Source organism: Diadema antillarum, unplaced genomic scaffold (genome assembly GCF_040938485.1).
Source record: "Diadema antillarum isolate AM-2024a unplaced genomic scaffold, OU_Dant_1.0 seq00001927_RagTag, whole genome shotgun sequence".
Lineage (NCBI taxonomy): Eukaryota > Metazoa > Echinodermata > Echinoidea > Diadematoida > Diadematidae > Diadema > Diadema antillarum.
In genome coordinates, this window is record NW_027272590.1 from 364,500 (window position 1) to 388,923 (window position 24,424).

A 24,424-nucleotide genomic window follows, 5' to 3' on the forward strand; every position below is an offset into this window, starting at 1 on the left:
AAAGCAATTGAGCGAGTATGTGCAACATTCTCAGTTGCTGAAATTGACCTCATGACAAGCAAATGAAAAGTTTAAATACAAAAACTGATAAATCCATCTTTATCACCTTCAGAAATTTGAGATTGAAGCAGAGAAAATATATCACATATATGTAAAAATTTTAATACAATCTTCAGAAATATTTCCTGTTATGTGATGAGTCTAGTATCATTGAAAAGATTATATTTTTCTCTATTTCTATTTGATGATAACTTTACTTAAAAAAAAACAAACTTTGAAAATGGTGTTTATCTGTGTATGCAATCAGTCTCTTTAGATACAAGTCAATCCACATAACTCATTTTCATACAACAGAGAAAATTCAGATTACTGCCTCTGTGAGAGGTTTATTCCTATGCATTTATTAATACTGCACTACAACGATCACAATGTAATAAGCGATGAAAGTGGTAGATTCTTACTGTGAAGACCTGTCATTATAGGGGTTACCCTTCCACAGAGACAACATTAGTCAATATACTTAAAAGGTTTCTCTAGATCACAGATTGGTCCATGGTAAAACAGAAAAAAAGAGCCAATTGAAAAACATATCATTCAAAAGGCACAATCATAATGAAAAGCACTTTTCTTTGTGAAATTTTGAATTTTGATTCATGACTCAAAAGTTGCCAGCTATACTGAACGCACTTCCAGATCTCTGCCTTCGCCATAAATTACCAGACAAAGTGGTACTCAATAGCCATGGTTTAGTTAAACCTCTTTTAAGACTATTGTTTCTCTGGTACCCAAGACCCACCCCTTCCCATCCTCACACTTCCATCCCCCATCCCATCCAATTCTTTACCCCTACCAACAAATATTGCGCCCTCACCAAATTTACCCACCCCCTTGTTAATCCCCATCCCACCCCTTCCCCCCTCTTCAGCACCGGTCCTGTCATCTGCTGTCCCTCCCGCAAATCTGGCCAAGGAGAATCTCCGAGTAGATGGCATTGATCCCTCCCGTCACATGATATCTACGGTCCAACCCGTCAATCCCGCGATCCTTGACCTCGCCAGACACGTTGGTGGCCTGCCGACCGGGAACACCGCCCTCTCTTGGTGGACTGACGCCAACCTCCTTCACCTGTGAATCATGTCGAGAACACACATTGAGGGGTTCCTTGGTAATTTGATTTGTTAGCGTACAGTACTCTGAAATGGCGGCACCTTCCTATCACAAATTGGAAAATGCATAAGTAAACATCGACTAAATTTGTCTGATAAGTTGATTTTTAACACTAACACACACCACACACACACACACACAGCATGCACAAACCAACTTCCCTCTTTTTACAGAAAATGTTCAGTACGAACTATAAGCAACACTTATCACTTTTCATCACATTTTCTTCTCTTCCACACATTTCAGCAAGAGTTAAACCTCAAGGTACAAAGTATCTCCCTGTGAAGATTCGTTCATCTGTTTCATTAATGCTCCCAAAATATTTTTCATGCAACGCAACAATGCTGTCAATGTTAGTATCACAAATTCTTCTGTAGTGTCAATATACAATGTAGCAAAAATTTCAACCAAGATTTCAATTCACCACCTGCAAATTATTTATTGTTTCATTTTTCCACTTGCATTTCTTTCATAAAGAATTAGGTCTTGTTCAATTCCACAAAACAATGGTAGTTTTTCCCCTCCCCCTTCTCTACATATCAAAGCTCTGAAACCAGCTCCTATAATCCACCTGCTGACAGAAGGCATAGAATGAGCACTGTTTGGGTATGTGTCAGGAATTGGTTATGCTGACGTAAAAGAAACAGTTTCGGACAAATATGGAAAAGAGAGAGGGACAGAGAGAAAGGGAAAGAACAGGAGGGATGGGGAGAGGAAGGGGAGTGGGAAGGGAGAGGTTGAGGGAAGTTGGGAGGTAGGGAGAGTGGGGGAGAGAGAGAATGAGAGTGAAGGCAGGTTGAGCCTGAAGCCCTGCTTTAACAGACCTTACTGTGGCAATGTTGCAACAATGTCTCCAAAATTCCTCCAAAATTCCTCCAAAATTCTAATAAAACCGCTGAAAAGAGCAGGGTACCGATTTAGCCGACACACACCAAAAAACTTCTCCGGGTAGGTTTCCACAGTGAGGGATTGTCCACTGACACGACTACAACACCTACTGGCCATCGCCGCCTATTGTTCTCAATTGTGCACATATAATCACTGATCTCAACTACATAGAGATCAGTGGTTACAATTCATGCCCGTGATTGGCGCATGTCAATCATTCTCTGCCTGCAATATTGCGGATGCGAGTTGAGACAGTGTCTCAGAGGAATATTGCCACGGTTGCGTTCTAATAGAAGGGTTTCCAGGGTAATGTTGCGGTAATGCTAGGGTAGAATTTGGCAAAAGTTGCCACGACAATGTCCGATCAACATTCTGCGGTGACCATTTTAACAGGCAGGGTGAAAAAACAACTACCCTGACGTTACCCGGATGTTGGCGTGGTAACTCTAGTTTGAAAGGCTCTGTTAACTCACTGAGGACAAACGGATTTTGCTACAACAAACGTTTCCCATAGACCCCTGCATGAGTATACTCAGGACTCATCCTCAACGGGTTGAAATGGGGCTTCAGGAAGGGACAGAGGGAGATGGGGATGGTGGGAGGGGTAGGGAGGGTGAGTGGGAGAGAGTGAGGGAGAGGGGGAGGGGCAGAATGCAAGAGAGAGAGAGGGAGAGGAGAAAAGTGAAAGCTGGTTCTATTATAGGAGCAAAGATGGAAAGAATCTGATTCCCAGACTACACGGTGCTGAAAGATTCACTCCATTTCCCGTCTCCACACTCTTCTCCGTCAGCTCTCATCGAAGCTCACGGAGAAGGCAGACACAGACGAAAACAAAATTGTTATCATTCCTTCCCCAAAAGTCAAGGCAGATCGAATTTCATAAAAACTTGTCCTGGATTTGTTCTGCTCATCTGCAATTGTTACGACGTCTGTGAATACTTTGCAGATGCTAAATGGGATGCCAAAACCGAGAGTCCCTCCCAAGACGACAGGACGGAATACACAGTTCTATGAGTCACAGTTGCCTACCACTGACAGACAAGTTCATTTGTCAGTTATTTTTGTAACTACATAGGAATGTGGATTTGAGGTTTTTCAAGCAGAAAATAAAATAACAGGAACAAAATCATATTCTTCTCCTTTTTTTTCCTCCAGTTCTGGTTCTTTTTCTCTTTCTCCTTCCCCTACTCAATGTATTTGTTTGACACTATTAACAGACCACTACTTGTCATCCTTTAAGTGGGCCTCTTTTTCCAATAGCATGATGATTTTGAACAAAGAGCTTCACAGTGATTTCTCATGCACTTACTCATGTTCCTTTTCTGCTTTCAAATGTCTGTTCATATGTTTTGCATTAAATTGATTAGTTGTAATTGATGTATTTCCCCCCAAAAAATATGATATTGGAAATAAAATCTGATTTGAATTAAATCTTGGGTGAACTGCAAGGGTCATTATTTATTATCCACTTCCACCCCTCCCCCCCCCCCCCCCCAAAAAAAAGAGAGAAACTTATATCGATATCTTTTCATCTCACTGGTTGTGTGGAAGATTACCACTGACCATTCCGCTTTGTATGTGATGAAGTTCTGTGGAACCAGGTCCATTTTTCACCATCGAAACTTCTACGTACTATTTCTTCTGTATTCAACACGTCAAGTTATCCAACATCATAACATCGTGGCTGCCAATTTACAAGTCCATTTTTTTCCCCTAGTGATATTTTCTTCCAAGAGATGCATATTCTCTACTAGAACCACATTGTGGATTTTTATTTTTTTTTTTGATCTAATTCAAACAAGACAATGTTCAAAGGAAAGCCTGGTAGGTGTCTGTTTTCTACTGCACTTTATAACAGCATTGATTTCATCACCACTTCCGAAAAAAGAAATTATGTTAAATCTCAAATTATTCTTGTTTCATGCTTTTGAAGTGTTTGGACAAAAACTTACATGACACCATGTGAGTGTGTTCGTCACCACTCTTGAAAGCACATTTAATAAATCAACCTTTAACCCAATACTGTGAACAAGAAGTAGATAGCATGCCAGCTTTTAATAAACATACTACTTCATTCAAGCAAATATTCTTACGGTTACCTATTCTGGTTGCATATGAAGTGTAACAGTATATAATTCAAAACCATCATTACTTGTTTCATGAAGGTAATCTTGATTCAGTGAACCAAACTAGCTGCTCAGTATGAGCTTCAGATGCACTAACTATAACATTGAACATATTGTCCAAGGATTTGTATCAAATGTCAGATCCAAAAAAAACAAAAACATTCCAGGCTGCCCAGATGCAGAAATATTTGCAAAGAAGAGTACACAGATGTTCCCCTTGAAAGCCATAAAATGCAAAAACAGAACCTTAGTGGATGTGCTGCTATTGATGATGTGATAACAAACGACATGAGTAATTCACTAATCATATACTCATTTCATACCATATTGGATGTGATCTGTGAGAGTGGATGACAATATTGTGGCAGAATCTCCCCCCCCCCCCCCCCCCCACACACATACACACAACATGGAAACTCTTTTGTCTCTATGATGTTATTACAAAAGAAATCAAGATCACACTTTTTTTTTCTTTTCATTTTCTGCAGGTTACAATACTATTGGCAAATGGGCACACTACAACCATAGATCATTTTACAGCTATGCATGGATGTGCTGATTGCAAATTGCAGTCATATCTATCCCCCTACCAGCCAATACCATTTCCAAGTAAAACAAAACCAAGCAAATATAAAGAAATTAAAGTAAGTCTTGAATATTTGAACATGCCTAATGAGCTGGAAATTGGTCCATATCATTTTAATTGAAATGCACATTTAAAAACAAACACACAATTTAACATTTGAACACGGAAAATATTCATGGGATCATTATCAGAGAAAACAAAATACCAAAGCTTTGTCTTACAAATTGGATCAGAAAACAGATTATATGAGGGTGTGAAGCCGATATCTACCTCTTGACTTTTCATGAGTCTTCATTGGTCAAAAGGGCCTTCAGAAAAAAAAAATAAATGCACATCCAATTAACTGATAAGATTTTGTGGATGAGACATTTAGTAAACTCCAACATAACACTCAATTCATGCATGTAAAGATTTTGAGATGATGGCTGAGATCTGCAAAAATCGGTATGGCACTACACTGCTTAGTCCGAAATCATGTGCCATGGAGCAGCCATCTTGTTTGTTTGTATGTCATTTTTCTGTCTCACCTTGTGAAAGTGGCAGGCACACTTGCCCTCCAGGAAATCCCTGTATCTGGCCATGGTCATGTTGAACGTGTCGACAAACCCGAAGCCTGACCGGACGGCGCGCTCCCTGAGGCCCTGGTTGTGAAGGAACACCTTCCTCTGTTCCATCTAGGTGTGGGCAAGAAGAAGGGATGGGGAAGATCAATGTATGATTTTAACAATTATCCATCAAGTACCGAGATTATTTTGCTGCAAAAAATCATCACTTTATCCTCTTCAAATTGGCAACTCTGAAGTTTACTACATATCCTCTGTTTGTATATCAGAGAAAGATAAGATGGACCTGGCTATATTCATTTATTTTGCACAGGAAAAACAAAAACAAAACCAAATTTGAGATTAAAACATAACTTTTATCTTTTACGCTGCATTCATTCATGCATTAATTGATTTACTTATCTTTATATTTATACATTTTTAAATCTACATCTTTATTTATCATTGTCTAAAAGGGTTAAAATTAGCCAGATGAAACTGCCTTTTCTATGATCATGTTGAACTTATCCATCATAGATGCAACTACATCCAGCAGTATATTCTCCAAGCCTCAAAAACGCTGTATTCAATATACAGTACCAGTATAAAGACTGGTGACCTGAATGCAATGACCTGAAATGAAGCACACAGCTGTCCCATTATAAACTGACCTGGGTCAAGCAGTGTATGCCATCCACCGGCTGATGGAAGCCTGCCCCTAGACCTTTCACTATCGTCCGTGCCTGGTTCAGCCCAAGCCTGCAAACACATAATAGAGGAGACGGTAGATTCATAGACTGGTAGAAATATACAAGCATATAGATGTATAGAATATCATTAGAGATTGGTAGAAATATAGACAGAATGTCATAATACATTGGTAGAAATACATACACACAAGATATATAGAATGTCATCATAACAAAACACAAAATACAGTATGTACAACCTTTCACCTTAATTCTCTCTATTAACTTTTTGCATCTTGTACACTTCCCAAGTGGTAATGACTTCTTCTTTTTTTTAAGCTACTAACGTACACGGATATATTTAGAGAGTCTAATTTTTGTGCGAATCGGGACTTCCTGACAATTTCACAAGTGGTTAAATTTGTGATCATGGAGTACAAACATGGACGGAGAGATGAACAGGTCCACATCACATTCATGTCGGGATCAGATTTAATATTTCAGCATGTTTTAAAATTAGTGAATAGCACCCAACTTCTGAAATAAAAAAACCCGCGAAATATATGGTATATGTAGTAATCCATCCTGAGTATGACTTCATTGTTTCCCTCACCTGTTCAGGGCCTGCTCCAATACAGTCAGGTGATGCAGTGCCAACCAGTGGACCCCGCCCACCACCAGGACCGTTTGCGAGCCGTTACCCAGGGGGCCCACATCGGATACCAGCTGGTAGAGGGCATGGTCGAACAGGGGTCTGTGGGCGGCCGGCAGCCAGAACTGGGGGTAGTAGGAGAAGCTGGCCGAGGTGCGGCCGCCGTTGAGGTTGGTGTAGTGCTTTGTGTCATGCGTCTTGTCCCACTCGTAGAGGGAGCCGTTCATCCGCTCCATCAGGTAGTACATCATGCCCCGATTTGTCGAGTCTCCCAGGAATAAAAGCTATTAGAGAATGAATAAAATCATCATGGCATGCTTCATAAGCAAATGAAATACATGTACGACTTTCACACTTCTCTCGGGTTTGTACAAACTTTCCCTGTATTCTTATGCAACTTTTCAGAGCAGTGAAGGCATAAATTTTAGGGAAAAAGTTAATACATATGACATCTCGATCATCACGCTTTGCATAAAGACTGGACAGGGTAATTTTACATGTGTTTTCAAATACAATGTATCAGTGGTAGAACAGTTAGTGACAAAAGGTCTCAATGATTCTTCCATTTTGACAGAATATGTCTTCCTCTATTTGAATTTGATTCTTAAATCACAGAAACTCTAACCATACATATCATTGGAGGTAGAGAAGTGTTCTGTGATTTGTCTGTAGTTTGCCACTGAAGAATGCAAGTTTTAAACTTGTAATCTATTGCATGCTATCTTTTAAACTTGATCTTGAGTATCTCATTAACTTACATTATTGTACACTGACGTTACTTAATTTTGTTGTATATTATGTTACTTTGTTGTGTTTCATGTTTTCACTGATGGAAAATAAATAACACCATTTGAAACAAAAATGAGTATTACTAAATTTTGTGGAATAAACTAGATTAATGTAGCAGCGCCAAACTCATGGGAAATTAATTAAAACTTACACTGTGGTCACTCATTTTTAAATGAAAGCTAAGACCACATGCATGTGTATAGTATGGGACTAAAATTTTGAGTGTCTTGACTGTGATCACTCATTAGGCCTATAAAGCAAACATAACACGACATACATGTGTATAGCATGGGACTAAGAATCCAAGTTACCCTCAGACAGCTTACCTTCTTGCCAGCCAGGCACTGCCTGACCTCTGACCCGGTCAGTCCTTCATGCCGACAGCCGTGTGGCTGCCATCTCGCCCTCTCCCAGTCACATGACTCGTTGTCCGAGCACTGGGCACACGGCACCAGCCACTGACCTGCCGAAGAGTGAAAAAAAAAATTCCTCCTCGCAAAAGAAATCATGATGAAGTACTGCAAAACCAGAAATATTTGTGTGCATGAAATTTTGTGATAAGCTAAGATTGGCAAAAATTTAATGCCGTAAAAAAGGCCATCAGCTCCAATTCATGAAAATTTCATGCCGAGAATATGTGACCCGCTACAACAAAAAGATCCGAAAGTCGGGGGAGGACAATTTTCTGAAAATGACATGACATTATTCCCTTACTCTTCTACTTTAATTTCATATATAGCACAACTCATAAGAGTACTCGGTTACAGAGATATCAATGATTTTATTAGCGCATGTCAAGTGGTTGAGGAAATCAGAGTTTCGAGAAAAACGCCATGAAAGTTTTCCTTCTGACGCTAACGTGATCAAGGGGAGGCGAGACAGTTTTCACCGCTTTACAATAGAAGGCATGCTCCTAGCGACCTACGCGATGTTCATTCAAGCTTAGCGCCAGCGGTCTACGCACGACCGATCAGTAATCAGGATGCCACGCACTGACCAATAAGATCACTCCCTCGTTGTTAGGGGCGGAGTCTAGTTGTGGCGCTAAATCCAAATCTTCGGACACGTTTCTGTTGCGTTGAAAGTCGGAAAATCATGGCCCAGAAAAACGCTAATTTCTTGCCTTTTGTTTGATCATTAAGCTTCTAAATTTCGACAGATGATAGACAAAACATTAGACTACGAAATTATGCCAAAAACAGAAATGCGATTGTTTTGACCATTTTTGATGAGGTGACTTCAAACTCGATTTTCTCGGCTCAGCCGTCAGCGACTTTAGGATCCTTTTGTTGTAGCGGGTCACATATTTCTGGTTTTACAGTATGCATGTACAGCAATCTCAATAGCAGGTATCCCTTACATTTTCACAACACTTGATGAATCCTTGGCCTTCTCTTATTGGAGGCATAATGTCCAATAAGTGTTAAAACATTACACAGTGTAAGCATCATGTGCAACATGCACAGACAGTCTTCATGTGTAATGTTACTGTAAATCATAGTCTTGGTGTAGACCAAACACGGGTGTGCTACACTAAAAGCAATACCTCACCAGTGTGTGCACATGGCTAAGTTGCATAACACCTCTTGCCAAGGGTACAGTCATCATGAAGTGAACGTCTACATAAAATCACTGTGAGTTGGGCACTTCAGGACACCACAAATCATTCCATGGGTCAAGAAACGTGAGTGAAATATGATTTGAGGTTACATAAATCAAAGAGGAAAGTTGTGATCGACTCCCTAATACTCACCCGGAGCAAAGCCATTGTGGCATAGTGGAAGACCGGTTGCCTTGGATACGACCTCCACCCACTTCACTCCGGGAAGCTTTCTGAGTCCGCAGCTGTAGGTGGGGAGGAATCTAAGCTCACAATCCTGGTAAAGAAGATTTGAAATGAAAGTAAAAAAAAATCATATAATGAAATGATGCAACTTGTTTTGTTTTGTTTTGTTTTTTCTTTTGATTTATCTGTGTGAGTCAAAACAGAAAATGTGATAATTTCAAAATGAATATCAGGTTGTTTTTTGGTGCAAAATACACACATAGTGCGTGTATATGGGTAGATGAATTATGCACAATCAAAAATCTTTATCGCCCGTTCAATGCCACATAGGAAAATTTAGCAAACGTTTCTGTGTAGGTCTATAATTGTTGCGTTCATTGTGGCTGAAACCTGTACCATACTCTTCGTTTGATTTCATTCTAAATACTAGAGCCAACGAGAACACAGTTTTTCAAAATACTGAAGGATGCTGTTTACCTGAACAAGAGTGCAGACTTCGTGCTCCTGATCGGTGGTGAGCAAAGATGGGTTGCTCCTTGGTGCACGGTGGATGTGAAGGGTGTACGTGTTTAGGACCCAGGGCTCCGAATGCGTCATGTCGACGACAAGGATGTTGATGCGATTGTGGCCAAGTCCGAGAGTGAAATTTGCCGGTCTGTCGCAGAGGGCATGGAGGAAAGAGAAAATCACATCAAAGAGTCTGATACACAGAATCAATGTTTTATGACTTTAAAAAAAAATGGCTCATGCCTTGATCTAAGACCACAGAAAATCTCAAAGATAAAACAATCTTTAACTGCAGTAAAACATTTTGTATCATACAAGTGCTAACTGGATTAAAACTTTTATAACTGTACAAGGGGTTCTGATAAAATATCCAATCTTTATTGTCATATTGTTCCCCCCCCCCCAAAAAAAAAAAATCAACTGGTGGCTCATTACAAAGCAGTAAACAATGCATAGCTCTAACAACAAAGTTCTGGGTCTATCACATTAAAGTTCTCTTAGAACAGTCGATGAACCACATCCTCATCTAATTTCACAGATGCTCAATACTAACACCACTCTTTTAATAACAGACATAGACAAAGACAAAGATACTTTGAAATTGCATGACTTTTTTATTTCAGGTCTGATATTTATGATTGCTCTACCATTCTGTACTGTTGATGATTTTACTCTTTTAAAGCCAGCTGAAACATGGTGCATGATTGTGCTTTTACCCATCATGTCCCAGACACTGCATTTTAACGGGATGTTGCATCCTCCTATTGTCATTTTCACTCTTCATGGTTAGCATCAAATAAAGTACAGAAGAATAAACACTTTCTCTTCCATTTGAGCCCTATTTTAGTGAAATGCCTTTGCTTACTAGTTGATTTTCCTTTTTAATGAAGAACTATCACAAGTTTAAAAAAATCACTACATCTGTTAACTGATCCTCAACTTGGCAACATATTGTAACACATTAAAGCTACTGTTCCTGTGTCAAATAAGCACTTTTTATCCTTCTAATTTTGTTCACAATAAATGAATTTAACCGGTTCAAGCTAATCTTTTACTGATGTTAAGATATATAGTGAAATCATGAGAGGTGCCAATTTGATGATGACAAGTTGATAACTTCTGCTGCAAAAAGTACCCAAGGACCCTTGGAGTGGTGAAGCACTATAGATATGCATTCCCAGCTCTGGACTGCTCTCAGTCCTCGCGTCCTGCCCACCCACCTGGAGACACCGTACTTGTCCTCCAGCCTGGCCTCGCAGTCGCAGCTCCTCGCAAACGCCCCGACCTGCAGCACCACCTGGCCGTAGGGCACCGAGGAATGGTACTCCGTGGTCCCGGGTTCAAAGGTCAGGTTCAGAGCTGGGAAGGTGCTGAGCGACGCCAAGTAAGGCATGGCGTCCCTGTCTGTGGTGGTGGGTGGTGGCAGAGGAGATTGTAAAATCAGGGTTTAAGGGAGATATGGCAAGAGTCAAACCTGTGTGACAACCCTATGTAAAAGGCCAACCACCCTGTGTAAAAGAGCGACCACCCTGTGTAAAAGAGCGACCACCTGTCTATAATGGTGCAAGACAGCCGAGTTGACACTGGAATTCCCTTTTGGTTCACTCCTTTCCAGTTCTGGTTTGATGTTTAGATCAGTTCAGTTTGTATAGGTCTTTAGATTGCCATCAATTCTCATTGACCGCTACTCTATTTCTCTCATCATCTTCATTCCTTTCTTCCCTATCATTAAGATGTGTTCATTCATAGCATCCCCACATCTGATTCTTTTGTTCAACAATCAGTGTTATGCAATCACCTCTAGCAAGTTGTCATATTCATTCTACATACATTGGTTGTTTTTGGAGAGGAATGATGTGCTAGAATCTTGTATACAATGACTGCTTGTTTTAATGCAGCCAGCAGCCGCCTATCAAAATTATCTGCCATAGGCAATATTCAACTGTGTATAGTAGCCACAAGAATCTGGATTGAGCCCTGTCTATTGGTGTACCCGTCAACATGCTGTTTACTGGGGTTTCTGCACATCATATCACAGGCTACTAAGTATCTGTGTTCTCGTTTTGTTTTTGTTTATAGCCAACAAAGTTATTGAAGTGTGAGTAAATGAAAGAAACTGCTTTTCAAACTCATTTATTTCTGATTTACCACTTGATAAGCTCACATCAATAACTAACCTGCTTGTAGTGGCACCCTATTTAAAAGACTACCATTTATGTTTCTCATGAGTGGTTGCTTTCCTCAGACTTAACTTTATTCAGTTCCACATACGGCAAGTGGTACGATTAGAATAGCTAAGCTTCAACAATACAGTCCTAAATTTAAGAATTTCTAAAGTTTTAGAGCCACCATCGCTGGATGAGAAGACCACAACCATTTGTGATGTCAGCAGAAAAATGATATACAGAAAATACAAAGAGAATCCCAAAACAATTAAATAAATTTCATTTTCTATGAAAAGTACATGTTCCCTTGACTTGTTACTGACATATGTTAGGGGTAATATCATCCCCCCTGCTTTCTGATAGAGGTACATCAAATGCTTTTTCAGTATGCTAGAAAAGTAAAAATATATCAAATTTTCTTTATACTTTCTCTATATCACTGTCCATGTGTAATGTCACAAAATGTTGCAGTCCTCTCATCCAGTGATGGCGACACCAAAACTTAAAAAACAGCAACTGAGAATCATCTGTTACGATACACATGACACTCTATTGAATCTTACCCTCACTGCAGCTAAGTCTCTTCAAGTTGCCATGTCTCTCGGGAGGGCCCAAGCCAAAGATGTTTTTGATAAGACTGTTGTCATGGCGATCATCCAGATGCATCATCCTGTTTGGTGACAAGATGTGTCCTTCAATGGCGATTCTCTCCACCGGTGCTATACCAGGGTTGGAGCTCCCATAAATTTCTTTCGCCTTCTTGGCATAAAACTGCTCAGTGGCAATGACTATCGGGTGCATGTCCTTCGTGGAATGTTTGATAGGCTTGGAATTCTGGGAAGGGGAAAGGTTTCCGTGGCGACGTCCACTGGGCATGGCATGTCTGAAGCCGAGGTGGGATGCGGTGAAGTGCTCCAAGTCGTGGAGAAGAGGGGTGTATTTCTGGATGTCTTCACATGGATAGAGCTGGAGGGGTGGAGAGAATACAAAAGGGAATTGATGACATCTTGTAAGATCTAAGTTTGAAACACGCAGCAAGTATAACACAGTGTACAAGATTGCGTAATGGTGTATGAAGAATTTGCCCCTATCCTGCAATATCTTTAAATCTCCACTGCCTTAATACCCCCTTACCCGCTTAACAGTTGACACTCACACAAATTTTGTGGAAACGAGATGGGGATAGACGGGGTAAGAATAAGAGCTACTCTTGCAAATTACACGATATTGTAGCAATCATTTCATGTCTTTCTCAAAAGTTTAGATGCCCTTTCTATAGGAGTCCTCCCACAATCTTGTTCTTTCCCAAGTTACATGTATGTACTGACACAGCACAATGTATGAAAAACACTGCATGCTGCAGTACATGGGACAAAAAGGAGTATTGGTAAACAATTCAAAGCAAAGAACAGCCTTGTTCTCACATCAGTTTAACTGTCTGCTTGACTGAGAAAAGGAACAAACAATGACACCTCTATTTTTCTTTTTCTTCTGAAATGTTTGTGAAACATATGTTTCTGTGGTTAAACCAAGCATGAAATGCAAAGCTGCACCTGCCAAGCTCTGCACCTGCTATGAACAGATGCACAGACCTTATATTTCAAATCTCTCTCTCTCTCTCTCTCTCTCTCTCTCTCTCCTTTCGTGAGCCAGATATGTCTTGGTATGGAACTTGAAGACAATGAATTCTGTGGTTGAAACCTATCAATTCACAGTGCTGAAACAATTAAACTGAACAGCTGCAGATAATAATGGCTTTGATTCAGAGAACAGTAGCTCAAGTACAATTCCAAAATGATATACTTACCAGGATTTCAGAGTCTTCTGATAAAAACAAACAAACAAACAAACAAACAAACAAACAGTAGGAATGGAACTGGCATAATTTTATTGCTGCACAGTCATTTGGAATGGCTGTGCCTTTTCTCATGATCACTACATGGTACAATAGCAGCAGCCCCTGCTTTTGTTGTAGTATTTTTTTTTTAACACAAGCAGAAAAATAAAGAAATTGTTTTGGAGCAGACTGACTATTATTGACAGACATCAACCCGACGATGGGCAGTCAATCTACTCTGGAACATTGACCCCCTTAGCAGCTACTCAGTTTCTGGAATTATGGTATAGCCTGCTCAGCTCTTGTTTGAGCTACCCACAAAGAATATAGTAAGTCCTTCTCGGGACTCTCACACAGTGACACCACAGACTCAACACACATGACATCACGATCAACATAAATCTGTTGCCATACTCGTCTGTAGCTGCCCATGCTGTGGCTTTCCCTTCTGGCTGACAGCAGGAATGCTAGATCAGTTTCACTCAGACAAGGGCCCTCCGTATCCTCACAGTTTATTCCCTGGAAAACCAAAAACATACCATGTATTGCACTTGATCAGATATCATATCATTTCATTTCATTTTATTCTACTTCAGTTTCATAATGAAATAGAATAACTAATCAACATTGCTGAAACTGATGACATCAAATACCTCAAAATCCTTCCCTCATATAATAACGGGAAAAAAAACATGCAGGATTGCACTGTTCTTAAACTCTGACACAACAAAATACAATAGTTACAACTTATATGCTCAGCCAGTAGGTTAGATTATGCAAATGACAATCGAACAGTCATATGACCCATGGTAACCTCTGTGTCTCCGTAAGGTTGGAGAGACATTTTGGAGACGTCGCAGACACAATCAGTCTCCGCAACATAGCTTTAACCGATGGAGACAATGTGGAGATGTCTCTGCGACCATCTGGAGACTGGAAAAAGTCCATGCAAGAATTGAACACATTCAATTCTTCCAAGACTCCCTGGAGACCTGGCTTGTCTCCAGGAGACATTGTGGAGACATGAGTCACCACCAGCTCACAACCTAGTCTCCACGCCAATGAGATACCCACTAAACCCTATCCAGACTGCCAACCTACAATCTTATTGGTATTGTAAATAAAGATATTGCCTACAGGCATGTGGGAGTTAATCTAAAGGAAAGGGTTCTCACCTCGATTCCCACTCCCGGCGCAATGCTTGCCAAAGCGTCTGCCACCTCCCCAGCCACTCTCCGGGTTGAGAACATCATGGCCATAGACTCCTTTACAGTTGTTTGCTTGATGTTGGTGCCCGCCCACTGCTGGTCGGCATTATTGGGCTGGAGGTGCGGCTGTCCAGTCACCTGTATCCAGAGGTTACAAAGAAATTTTTTTATTGGTTTGGAATGTTCCATTGACAGTGACAGGGCAGGCTGAGGGACAACATTACAAGTATTTGAATACCCTCTTGTACATTAGCCTTCATTTCTTTGTTATTCTAATGATTTCTGAAACATATTTCACAGGTTTCACAAAACAATTACAGCTACTCTGATTCATGTACATAAGAACCAAAGTAAAACAGAGAAATAAGTAGTCCAGAATCTCTTCCAAATTGGGTTGTAGCACAGCTGCATTCTCTGTCAACATAATGGGTTGAAATGTACAATAACATGTAAACAAGGCTGATCTCTAAATTGGCAACTGAATCTGTAGAGTTCCTATGTCCTAACCTGTCTAATACTCATTGAATCATGTTCATGCTTTCCTACTGGTACAGAAGTGATTTGTCTTCTGTTCCTATAAGAATGTTGTATGCCTTCATAAAAATTCATGTACACACGGCTGCCAATATTCATACATCCCAAAATCAGGGAGATCCTAAAGCCTAATCGGGGAGAACCTTGCGTTCGCCGTTCATCTCATGGATCAATATAGGCAGAAAATAATCCCCAAATCAGTATGGCCTTTAGATTCTCTTGTCAAGATACAGTGTGCAGAATTAGGAAGACTTGGCAGCCCTCATCCGTCTACACAGAACGTAGTATTACATGTACCTCCACAACGATGGGATGCAACGTTGAGTTGAATATGATGTCGAATCCCAGCAGCTGGAAGCAGTGCTCACACCTAGACGTGATGTCATACAAGAGGTCAGAGGTCGTGGGGAAATATGATGGGATAGCACTTGAGTACCAGATCAACTTGTCATTACAGTCAAAACATCACAACCGCATAGGACTGGATGTTATATCACTTACCATACACTACTGTTCTGCCCAATACATATTTGAACAATGAGGTCAAATGCTGTGGGAAAATATGATAGGTGACTATTTCAGTACCATGTGAATTGAAGCATTGCACACATACACTCCATATTGCAACTTGTTTGTGCTTAGAAGTAACAATATTAAAGCTAGTTCATAGCCTATGACTCAGAGGAATATTGCGATGAGCTTAAAAGAGGTCTTCCATACCATATTCAAGTCAAAAGTAGAATAAAACCTGATAAACACAATGGTGGCAGTTCTTTCACAATAATACATTTATAAGAGTAATAGTTACGGGATATCAAAATCTGATGTTTTTTCACAAAAAGTGAGATTGGTCACTACCATGCATGCAATTCAGAAAAGGTGATAAAGTCATCCCCTAACAGATCTCTCATTGGTTTGCCTAAAAAAGGATAAAATTCATACTTTTGGTCAATAATTTAGCAACTACATTCTGTGTCCCCTCTTAAAGCCATCACTGCCAAGTGATAATATGTATCACATTGATTTGATGCAAAAGATAAAAGGTTTTGTCTTTATGTCATGAAGTTTTTGTGCAAGTAAACTGGAGAGTTACGCAGCCATGACATCATCGATATTCCTCCAATTAGCATATTATGTTGTAACTATCATCATTGTTTTCTGAAAAGATGTTTATTAAACTTATCTCATGACCAACTTTTATGGAATCTTTATCATTTCTTGGTTGATCTTTATTTATTTTCAACAAAAAAAATTAAAGCCAACCTGAATTTGGTGGGAAGTTGCCCTTTAAAATGGTTTCCTCTGAAAATCTTATCTCGCTGCTAAGAAAACAAATGTCTTATCATGCTAATAAACGCTGCCAACGACCACGAAAATATGGCAGGAAAAACTGTTTATCACCGAGATTGCCTGTCTTTGACTGAACACACCTTTAGCACGGATTGGTGTTATGTATTGATATGCAATGAATGACATTTTGATAACAATGACAAGAGTGCTAAATGATCAATCCGTCTCTTATCATTGGGATCAAAGAGCAGAAATCCACCAGAGAGTTCCAAAGTATCATTTCATATCCGACTCAACAACTATAGTAAATATTGACATTCAGCCTGCGACTGATAACAGTGAACAATAAATGGCATAATGATGAAAACACGACATTTCTACTGCAAACAGATAACCCGTATTAATCTACCATTGGTTGTTTCACTTGGTCTACTTTTAGAACCATTGATCTCAAAAGCACTGATCTCGCAGTCTAATATCAAAGCCATCTAGGCTGATGCTGGTGTAGAATCCATACAGGCCTCCAACAAGCATAGCACTTCAAAATTAAGAGTGGAACCACATTGCACCAAGCAACCTCTTCATGAGTTCAACTAAATGAGTTAATATAGTTGCACATCTATGATAACAGTATAAGATGGATCAAATGATTTCCTATAATATCAAATCACTACGATGTATATACAATGACAATTTATCTACACTGCTAGAGATGTGGTACAAAAAAACACAGCTTGTATTGGGCATGCCTAACAAATAACAATACGTGTACAGATAAACAATGACAAGAAAAGTCATGCTGAAAAAAAAGAAGAAACAGTGCAGGATTGATATGACTACTTGTCAATCTTTTCCAGAGTTTAGGGCTAGTGTAATGGATGGTTTGCTGAAACAAAGATGTTTTATGTCTGGGAATGTGCAAACAGTTGGAGGATATCAGAGCCTGGAAGCATTTAAAGGAAACTCCATTACATATTGACGTTGACATCTATGTCAAGAGTAATATCAAATTAACATGACTGTATATAATTTTCTCAAACTTGGACAAAAATAAGAAAATCATAGGATTTGACACTTTTTCCATGTTTTCAAGGGAACAGTTACAATAGTCATACAATATCGAATGCAACAGATATCAAACCTTTTTTGTTTTTGTCATATTTTAATAAAAGTTTGAATTTTACTTAGTTTGTTTTACTTGAGTCAGTATAAGTGATATCGGGTGGAGTTTCTCTTTAAGCCTTTGTATGCTTTGAGTGCTGAAGCTAAGTTTAACACTCAAGTTTAATACTCGAGTCAAGTTTAAGCCTTTATATGCTTTCAGTGATGATTGGCATAGAAAACCCCATACCGGTGTGCACAATGTGTAAAGTTGCTGGCACAGAAACGGTGTCATATTTTGATAAAAGTTTAACTTTTACTTATTTTGTTTTACTTGAGTCAGTAAAGTGATATCGGGTGGAGTTTCTCTTTAAGCCTTTGTATGCTTTGAGTGTTAAACTTAAGTTTCACACTCAAGTTAAGTTTAAGCTTTTGTATGCTTTGAGTGTTAAACTTAAGTTTCACACTCAAGTTTAATACTCAAGTTAAGTTTAAGCTTTTGTATGCTTTGAGTGTTAAACTTAAGTTTCACACTCAAGTTTTAACACTCAAGTTAAGTTTAAGCCTTTGTATGTTTTGAGTGTTAAACTTAAGTTTCACACTCGAGTTTAATACTCAAGTTAAGTTTAAGCTTTTGTATGCTTTGAGTGTTAAACTTAAGTTTCACACTCAAGTTTAATACTCAAGTTAAGTTTAAGCTTTTGTATGCTTTGAGTGTTAAACTTAAGTTTCACACTCAAGTTAAGTTTAAGCTTTTGTATGCTTTGAGTGTTAAACTTAAGTTTCACACTCAAGTTTAATACTCAAGTTAAGTTTAAGCTTTTGTATGCTTTGAGTGTTAAACTTAAGTTTCACACTCAAGTTTAATACTCAAGTTAAGTTTAAGCTTTTGTATGCTTTGAGTGTTAAACTTAAGTTTCACACTCAAGTTTAACACTCAAGTTAAGTTTAAGCCTTTGTATGTTTTGAGTGTTAAACTTAAGTTTCACACTCAAGTTTAATACTCAAGTTAAGTTTAAGCCTTTGTATGCTTTGAGTGTTAAACTTAAGTTTCACACTCAAGTTTAATACTCGAGTTAAGTTTAAGCCTTTGTATGTTTTGAGTGTTGATTGGTACAGAAAACCCCATAGTAGTGTACATACTCAATAAAGTCCCTGGCACAGAAATGGTTAACCAGAGATAGATAGAGGGAGGCATCACCTGTAAGGATCTTCCCAGAGGTGAGTGAACTGCGAGAAGTCCGCAACAAGCGAGGGCTCTGCCACCAGCAGCGTCTCCACGATCACCGTCTCCATGTTGCGAAACGCCATTGCAGCGACCCGGGCCCCAAAGCTGTGGACCAGGTGGTGCCGGAACTGGGCCAGGTCCCAAGTCCTGCTTGGGATCTAGATGAGATCAAGTCCGGAAATGATTTTTCAGAACAATTTTAGTGAAACGAAGGCAAAAGGGAAGCATATTATTTTTAGGATGAGAAGTGAAGTTTAGTTAAAGGTAGCAAAATATTGAGACCTTTCTTAAATTCAGCCCTTATCAAGTTTGCTGAAATATGCACAGATAGGTGAATAGTAGATATATGCTCCCCAAACAAAGATTTTCAAGTGTACTATTGTTGTGGAAAGTCAAACATTACGTCATAGCTTCACATATGAAAAGCTATATACTGTGAAAAAGCCCATAGATATACTGGATATATGACATATGAACAGTGTGCCAATTGTTCTGTAGATCTCTCAGCAAGCAGTCTTGGTGACATTACCTGCCAACGGTCATAACCCTCATTTGCAAAGCATTGTGGGTAACAAATGGAGGAAATTCAGCCAAAATCAACCAAGCACTGGTAACTAAAGCAGGGAAATATATCATAGTATTTAGCAATGGTGATATATAACTATCAATTTCCATATTGATATGATCAACAAAAGTTATATAAACTAAGCGAGAAAAATAAAGCAGCATGCTCTGCAATAGCACATTGCAGTAGTAGTCCCTATGAGCCCCATTTCAGTAGTAGTCTGAAAATGAAAGGAAAGTCCATGGATATTTCCATCACAGTATAGCAGCTCGTAGAGAAAAGTTGTTAGTGCAATATATGATTGTTGTGATTATGCTATTTATGGACAAAATGTCTTGCAAATTATTGGTCTTTAGTCAAGCCTCCTGGCTTGCGTTAGAACTCCACACTACGCTACTCACTCCAGACTAGCTTGTCAAGATGTAGAATGGTGAGGCGAGGGGTGAACATGCAACAAAATGGCTGACAGCACTCTCCCACACCTCCACCCATTTGTTGCGCAACTAGTTTCAATTCAGATGTGCAATGTGGAAAATAAACCTCAGCCGCATGGTCTTTATCAAAGGCTACAGAAATTGGGGATACATGTACCTTCAAAAACAGTAAGCACTTCTACCAATCACGCATAATAGAAGAAAATGTCTGACAAGAATACAAAAACTTGAGACAAATCTGTTTTTGCCATGACCATGGTTGACCTCTGACCTTTTTGAAGCCCTTCTGGTAGTCCTGCCGGAAGAAGACCAGGCCCTGGGAGTGAATGTAGGCCCTGAGGGGATTCAGGCCCGTCACCAGTACATAGGCCCGGATGTTGACTGGGGAGCCGAAGATAAGCAGTGGGTTGGGGAAATATTGCTGCACCACCGCTCTTTGACTGCGATATCTGGTAAGGGAAAATACAAAACAAAAGAAGAAAAACGAATGTTTTTATGAATAAATGTGCTACACGCACATTCTGGTTCTGTTTGTTTGTTTTTTTAATGAGAAAACAGCATGCTGGTCCAAGAAGAAAAACATCTGTTAGGGCTTTTCATCCACGAGAAAAATGTCATTGTAAAAAAAAAAAAGAAAGAAAGAAAGAAAGAAAGCAAAAACACTTTTCAAAATTTTCCGGATCTCCTTATGTGTGTATCTGTGTATGCAGTCTAAAAACAGTTTAGCTGATATGACTAATTTTTGTGAGGAAAGTGATCAGTCATGACAAAAAAATGCTGCCTTTTCTACAAAAGCACTTCAGACAAAATCTACAAATGGACTCCCTATGTATCTGGCCAAACTAGTGACTGATAAAGCCTGCTGAGAACTGTTGCGAACATATAACGTAACTATACTGGAATTCAGTGTGTTATTCTATTTTTCTGTTCTTGTTTTTTTTCCGAGATTTGAATCTTTTAGGCAGACTGGAGAAGGGCCAAAGTTCTGTCCTGAGAAGTAGCAACACGGATCAGGCTGATGTCTGTTGTTTGTCACATGGGATCTGGGATGAAACTTAAAAACCCGACACTATGATGATCGGAAGATGTTGAGAGAAGGAAAAACAGAAGCCTTGACAGAAAACACACGAATAATAAAAATGTGAGGAAACAACAACAAACAGAAAAGCAATCAGAGAGCGCACACCTTCATCAAGCACCTTATTTCCACCCTCATTGTTATTTCCAACCTACTGTAAAAGTGGATATTTTCGTGCGACTAATTTTTCGCGCTTGGCCGGGTAAGAAGAGTTTGGTGTGTTTTTGAATCCACGGAATCAAGACATCACACACAGGAACATTTGGCAAGCAAAAATATTCGTGTGCTTTTATTTTCACGCTACTTTCCGGTTGCGCGAAATGCACAAAAATTTCAACACTGCGAAAATTTCCTCTTTTACAGTAGAGTTTCAGTAATAAAGAATACTTTACAAAATTCAAACATATTCCTGGATCCAGCCAGCAATACGGATCACTACCAAAATTGAATCATCTCTTCCTTGTGTTATTATCAACTTTTCGGGAGAATTTCATTTTTCAGATTCATCCATAACGTTCGGAGTTATTTGATTGCAAATCCCATTATTTTGAGGTCCCATCCATTTGTATTTGTCACTGTTTCTGTATTTGGACTTTGAGTTTGAATTTGCATTCGTTTGGAAGCAGAAATTAAACCAAACCAAACAATACCACGTTGATACACAAACGGACAAACAAACAAACAAACCCACACAGGCAAAAACATACCCTCCTTACACCAAAAATACATCACCGGTATGATACAATACCAGTAATACATGGCTAGTTAAAGGGTCAAAGTTCACTCACTGCATGACCCTGGCATAGTCCCTCTCTCTGGTCGGCTGGAGAACCTGGATCCCACCTTCAGGGCTGGGGGACTTGAACACCCACCTCACGTCTGTCCCCAGGGCGTCGGCTGTTGCCAGGAAGTCCTCGTACTGGGCAGGCATCACCCAGCATAGCGGAGCCAGCTGACTTCTCCTCAGAGCTGGGGGGGGGGGAGAAAAGAAATGAACAGTGATAAATAGAGAAGCAATAAGTAGTAGGCCAGTTTCCTGAATAAATTCAAACACTGAATATTCCCCCATCCCTCCCCCTTTCCAAATCAATGTATCTCATTCCTAATACACAGTACTTCTAGATGTTTGGGATGCAACACATACCATTATCTGATCTATCACTAAAAGAAGAAAAACAAGGACAACAATAACAAAGAAGAAGAAGAAGAAGAAGAAAAAAGAAGAAGAAGAAGAAGAAGAAGAAGAAGAAGAAGAAGAAGAAGAAGAAGAAGAAGAAGAAGAAGAAGCCCCTTATGCCTTGTCCATCTCAACCCCAATTACTCAAATCACACATTGTCCATCATGGAATAACAAGCTATCTTGGAATCTCAAGGGGAAAAGCTACTGCAGAAGTGACAGCATGCCATCACAGTTTTTACAGTGCGCTGCTGCTAAGCCTTCACAAATAAACTTCAACATCATCCCTAGCTCATTAGAGTGACTCAGATGTTTGCTTGTGCAGAGATAAAGCTAATCTCACAGCTTTCTTCACCAAGCCTGCACTCTAGGGACTTTCGTTTTGAGGTGACTTTCGTTTGAGTAGCACACCATTCAGATACACAGCTTGAAAAGAATGAGTCTTCACTCTTCCACACAATCCACTCATGTATAATGCTGATATCAGGCTTGGATTTCTAAATGGAAACACATATTCATTCTACCGTTAGAATGATGCTCTGATGTGAATTCGGACAAATTTAGCACGAAGTAATCTGATACAATGTCCACCACCCCTCCAGCAGCTTTCCATATTTTTTTTTGGATTGTGGTTATAATCATAAGTAGCCATTAGCTATAAAAATGAAGTTTACATCATGAAAGTTAACATAATCGATTGTGGCATTGAGCGTAACATGTCTTTGTGCTAATTTCTACGCAAATATTGATGATGTCACATCCATGAGGTAAATGCCAATCATGATCATAATTTAGGGGGCCTACTGGACAAATCTGTAATTTTATGAGCCATTATTTCAAGCACTCTATAAGTGTACTGCTTTTAGAGACCATTTCTCCCCCCCCCCCCCCCCCCCCCCCCCCCCCCCCCGATGAAGCACTGGGTAAAGACTTTAAACTTTTGTACTGCTTGGAATCCAGTCTGCAATGTATGCATAGTTGATTATTATGTTAGGCAAGCGTCCGTGAAGCTGTTTTTGATGAGAGAAACAACATTCGTAGGTTTGCATAAATTTGCACATTTGCATAAAATTTTGATTCTGTTGATGAACTGATTTGTACTATACATGATCACAATTTTCAAAACCCTATGATGTGATTTGTGCATAAAATGAATTAAGCTTTCAACACACAAAGTGAAATTATCACACTGTTCAACCAATATGAAAAAGCAAAACAAAATATTAGGTCAAAGGAGGCACAAAATTAGATTGATGTGTTGGTATACAAATGCTGCACAGGACAGAGTGGATCGGTGAGAATTGGATGCACAAGTTTAACTTTGGAACTGTTTAAACCCACGAGCGCAGCGGGTGGGTTTTAAACTGTTCCAAAGTTAAACGAGAGCATCCAATTCTCAATGATCCACAAAATAGGCCTGTGCATCATTTGTGTTATAAAATGGGCCCATAAATTCATGAAACACAACCATTTTCCCCATCATGTGTCCGGAACACCTACAACACTATACAAGACTTGAGCCATTCATCAAGATTTTACCGGATGCAGGGCAATGCGTTCGGATTTTACCGTGGATCAGTAAAAATCAATGCATGACAATTGACCAATGAGATTGCAGAGATTCTAAAGCCCATTTTATAATCTCATTTATCCATCCTTACTCAGAATCCGCCTGGCTTCATTCATGGTGTAACAGAAGGCATCCTTGCGCCACAAGACATTTCTTAGTCCCGGTATTCTGTTGATCTGAAAGAAACCAGAGGAATTACGGAAATTATTGGGATTCAAAGGGTGTGCATATACACGATATTCAATAACTTATCCCCAAATGTCTAAGATGCTTTCGAGAATACCTGTATGAAAAAATTTCACATACACACACCACAAATAAAATGCAAACAACAATAACAACAAACATTTGCAAAAGTTTTAGATAGTAAACCTGTCTTCTGTGTGGACTTTATGCATAAAATGAGACATTTCAGAAACAAAATACCAACAAACAGCAGAAGTATATACAACCTATGCCTCACAAATTTCACGTAAGATATGTGGAAAATGCTTGGTGAATGTCT

The 24,424-nt window shown here is 39.4% G+C and overlaps 1 protein-coding gene across 1 annotated transcript; it reads right to left on the reverse strand.

Moving 5' to 3' along the window:
• Positions 1-936: 936 nt before the first annotated feature.
• LOC139713221 (cadherin-like and PC-esterase domain-containing protein 1) lies at positions 937-24,095 on the reverse strand (the record flags this gene model as incomplete). Its single annotated transcript, XM_071624966.1, has 17 exons — positions 937-1,125; positions 5,295-5,441; positions 5,981-6,068; positions 6,612-6,934; positions 7,766-7,902; positions 9,193-9,316; positions 9,703-9,880; positions 10,953-11,136; positions 12,461-12,559; positions 12,644-12,863; positions 14,149-14,253; positions 14,910-15,080; positions 15,774-15,846; positions 19,069-19,253; positions 20,366-20,543; positions 21,961-22,141; positions 24,011-24,095. Coding segments are annotated over 17 exons (2,667 nt in total), but the record flags the coding sequence as incomplete, so codon positions are not given.
• Positions 24,096-24,424: the final 329 nt, after the last annotated feature.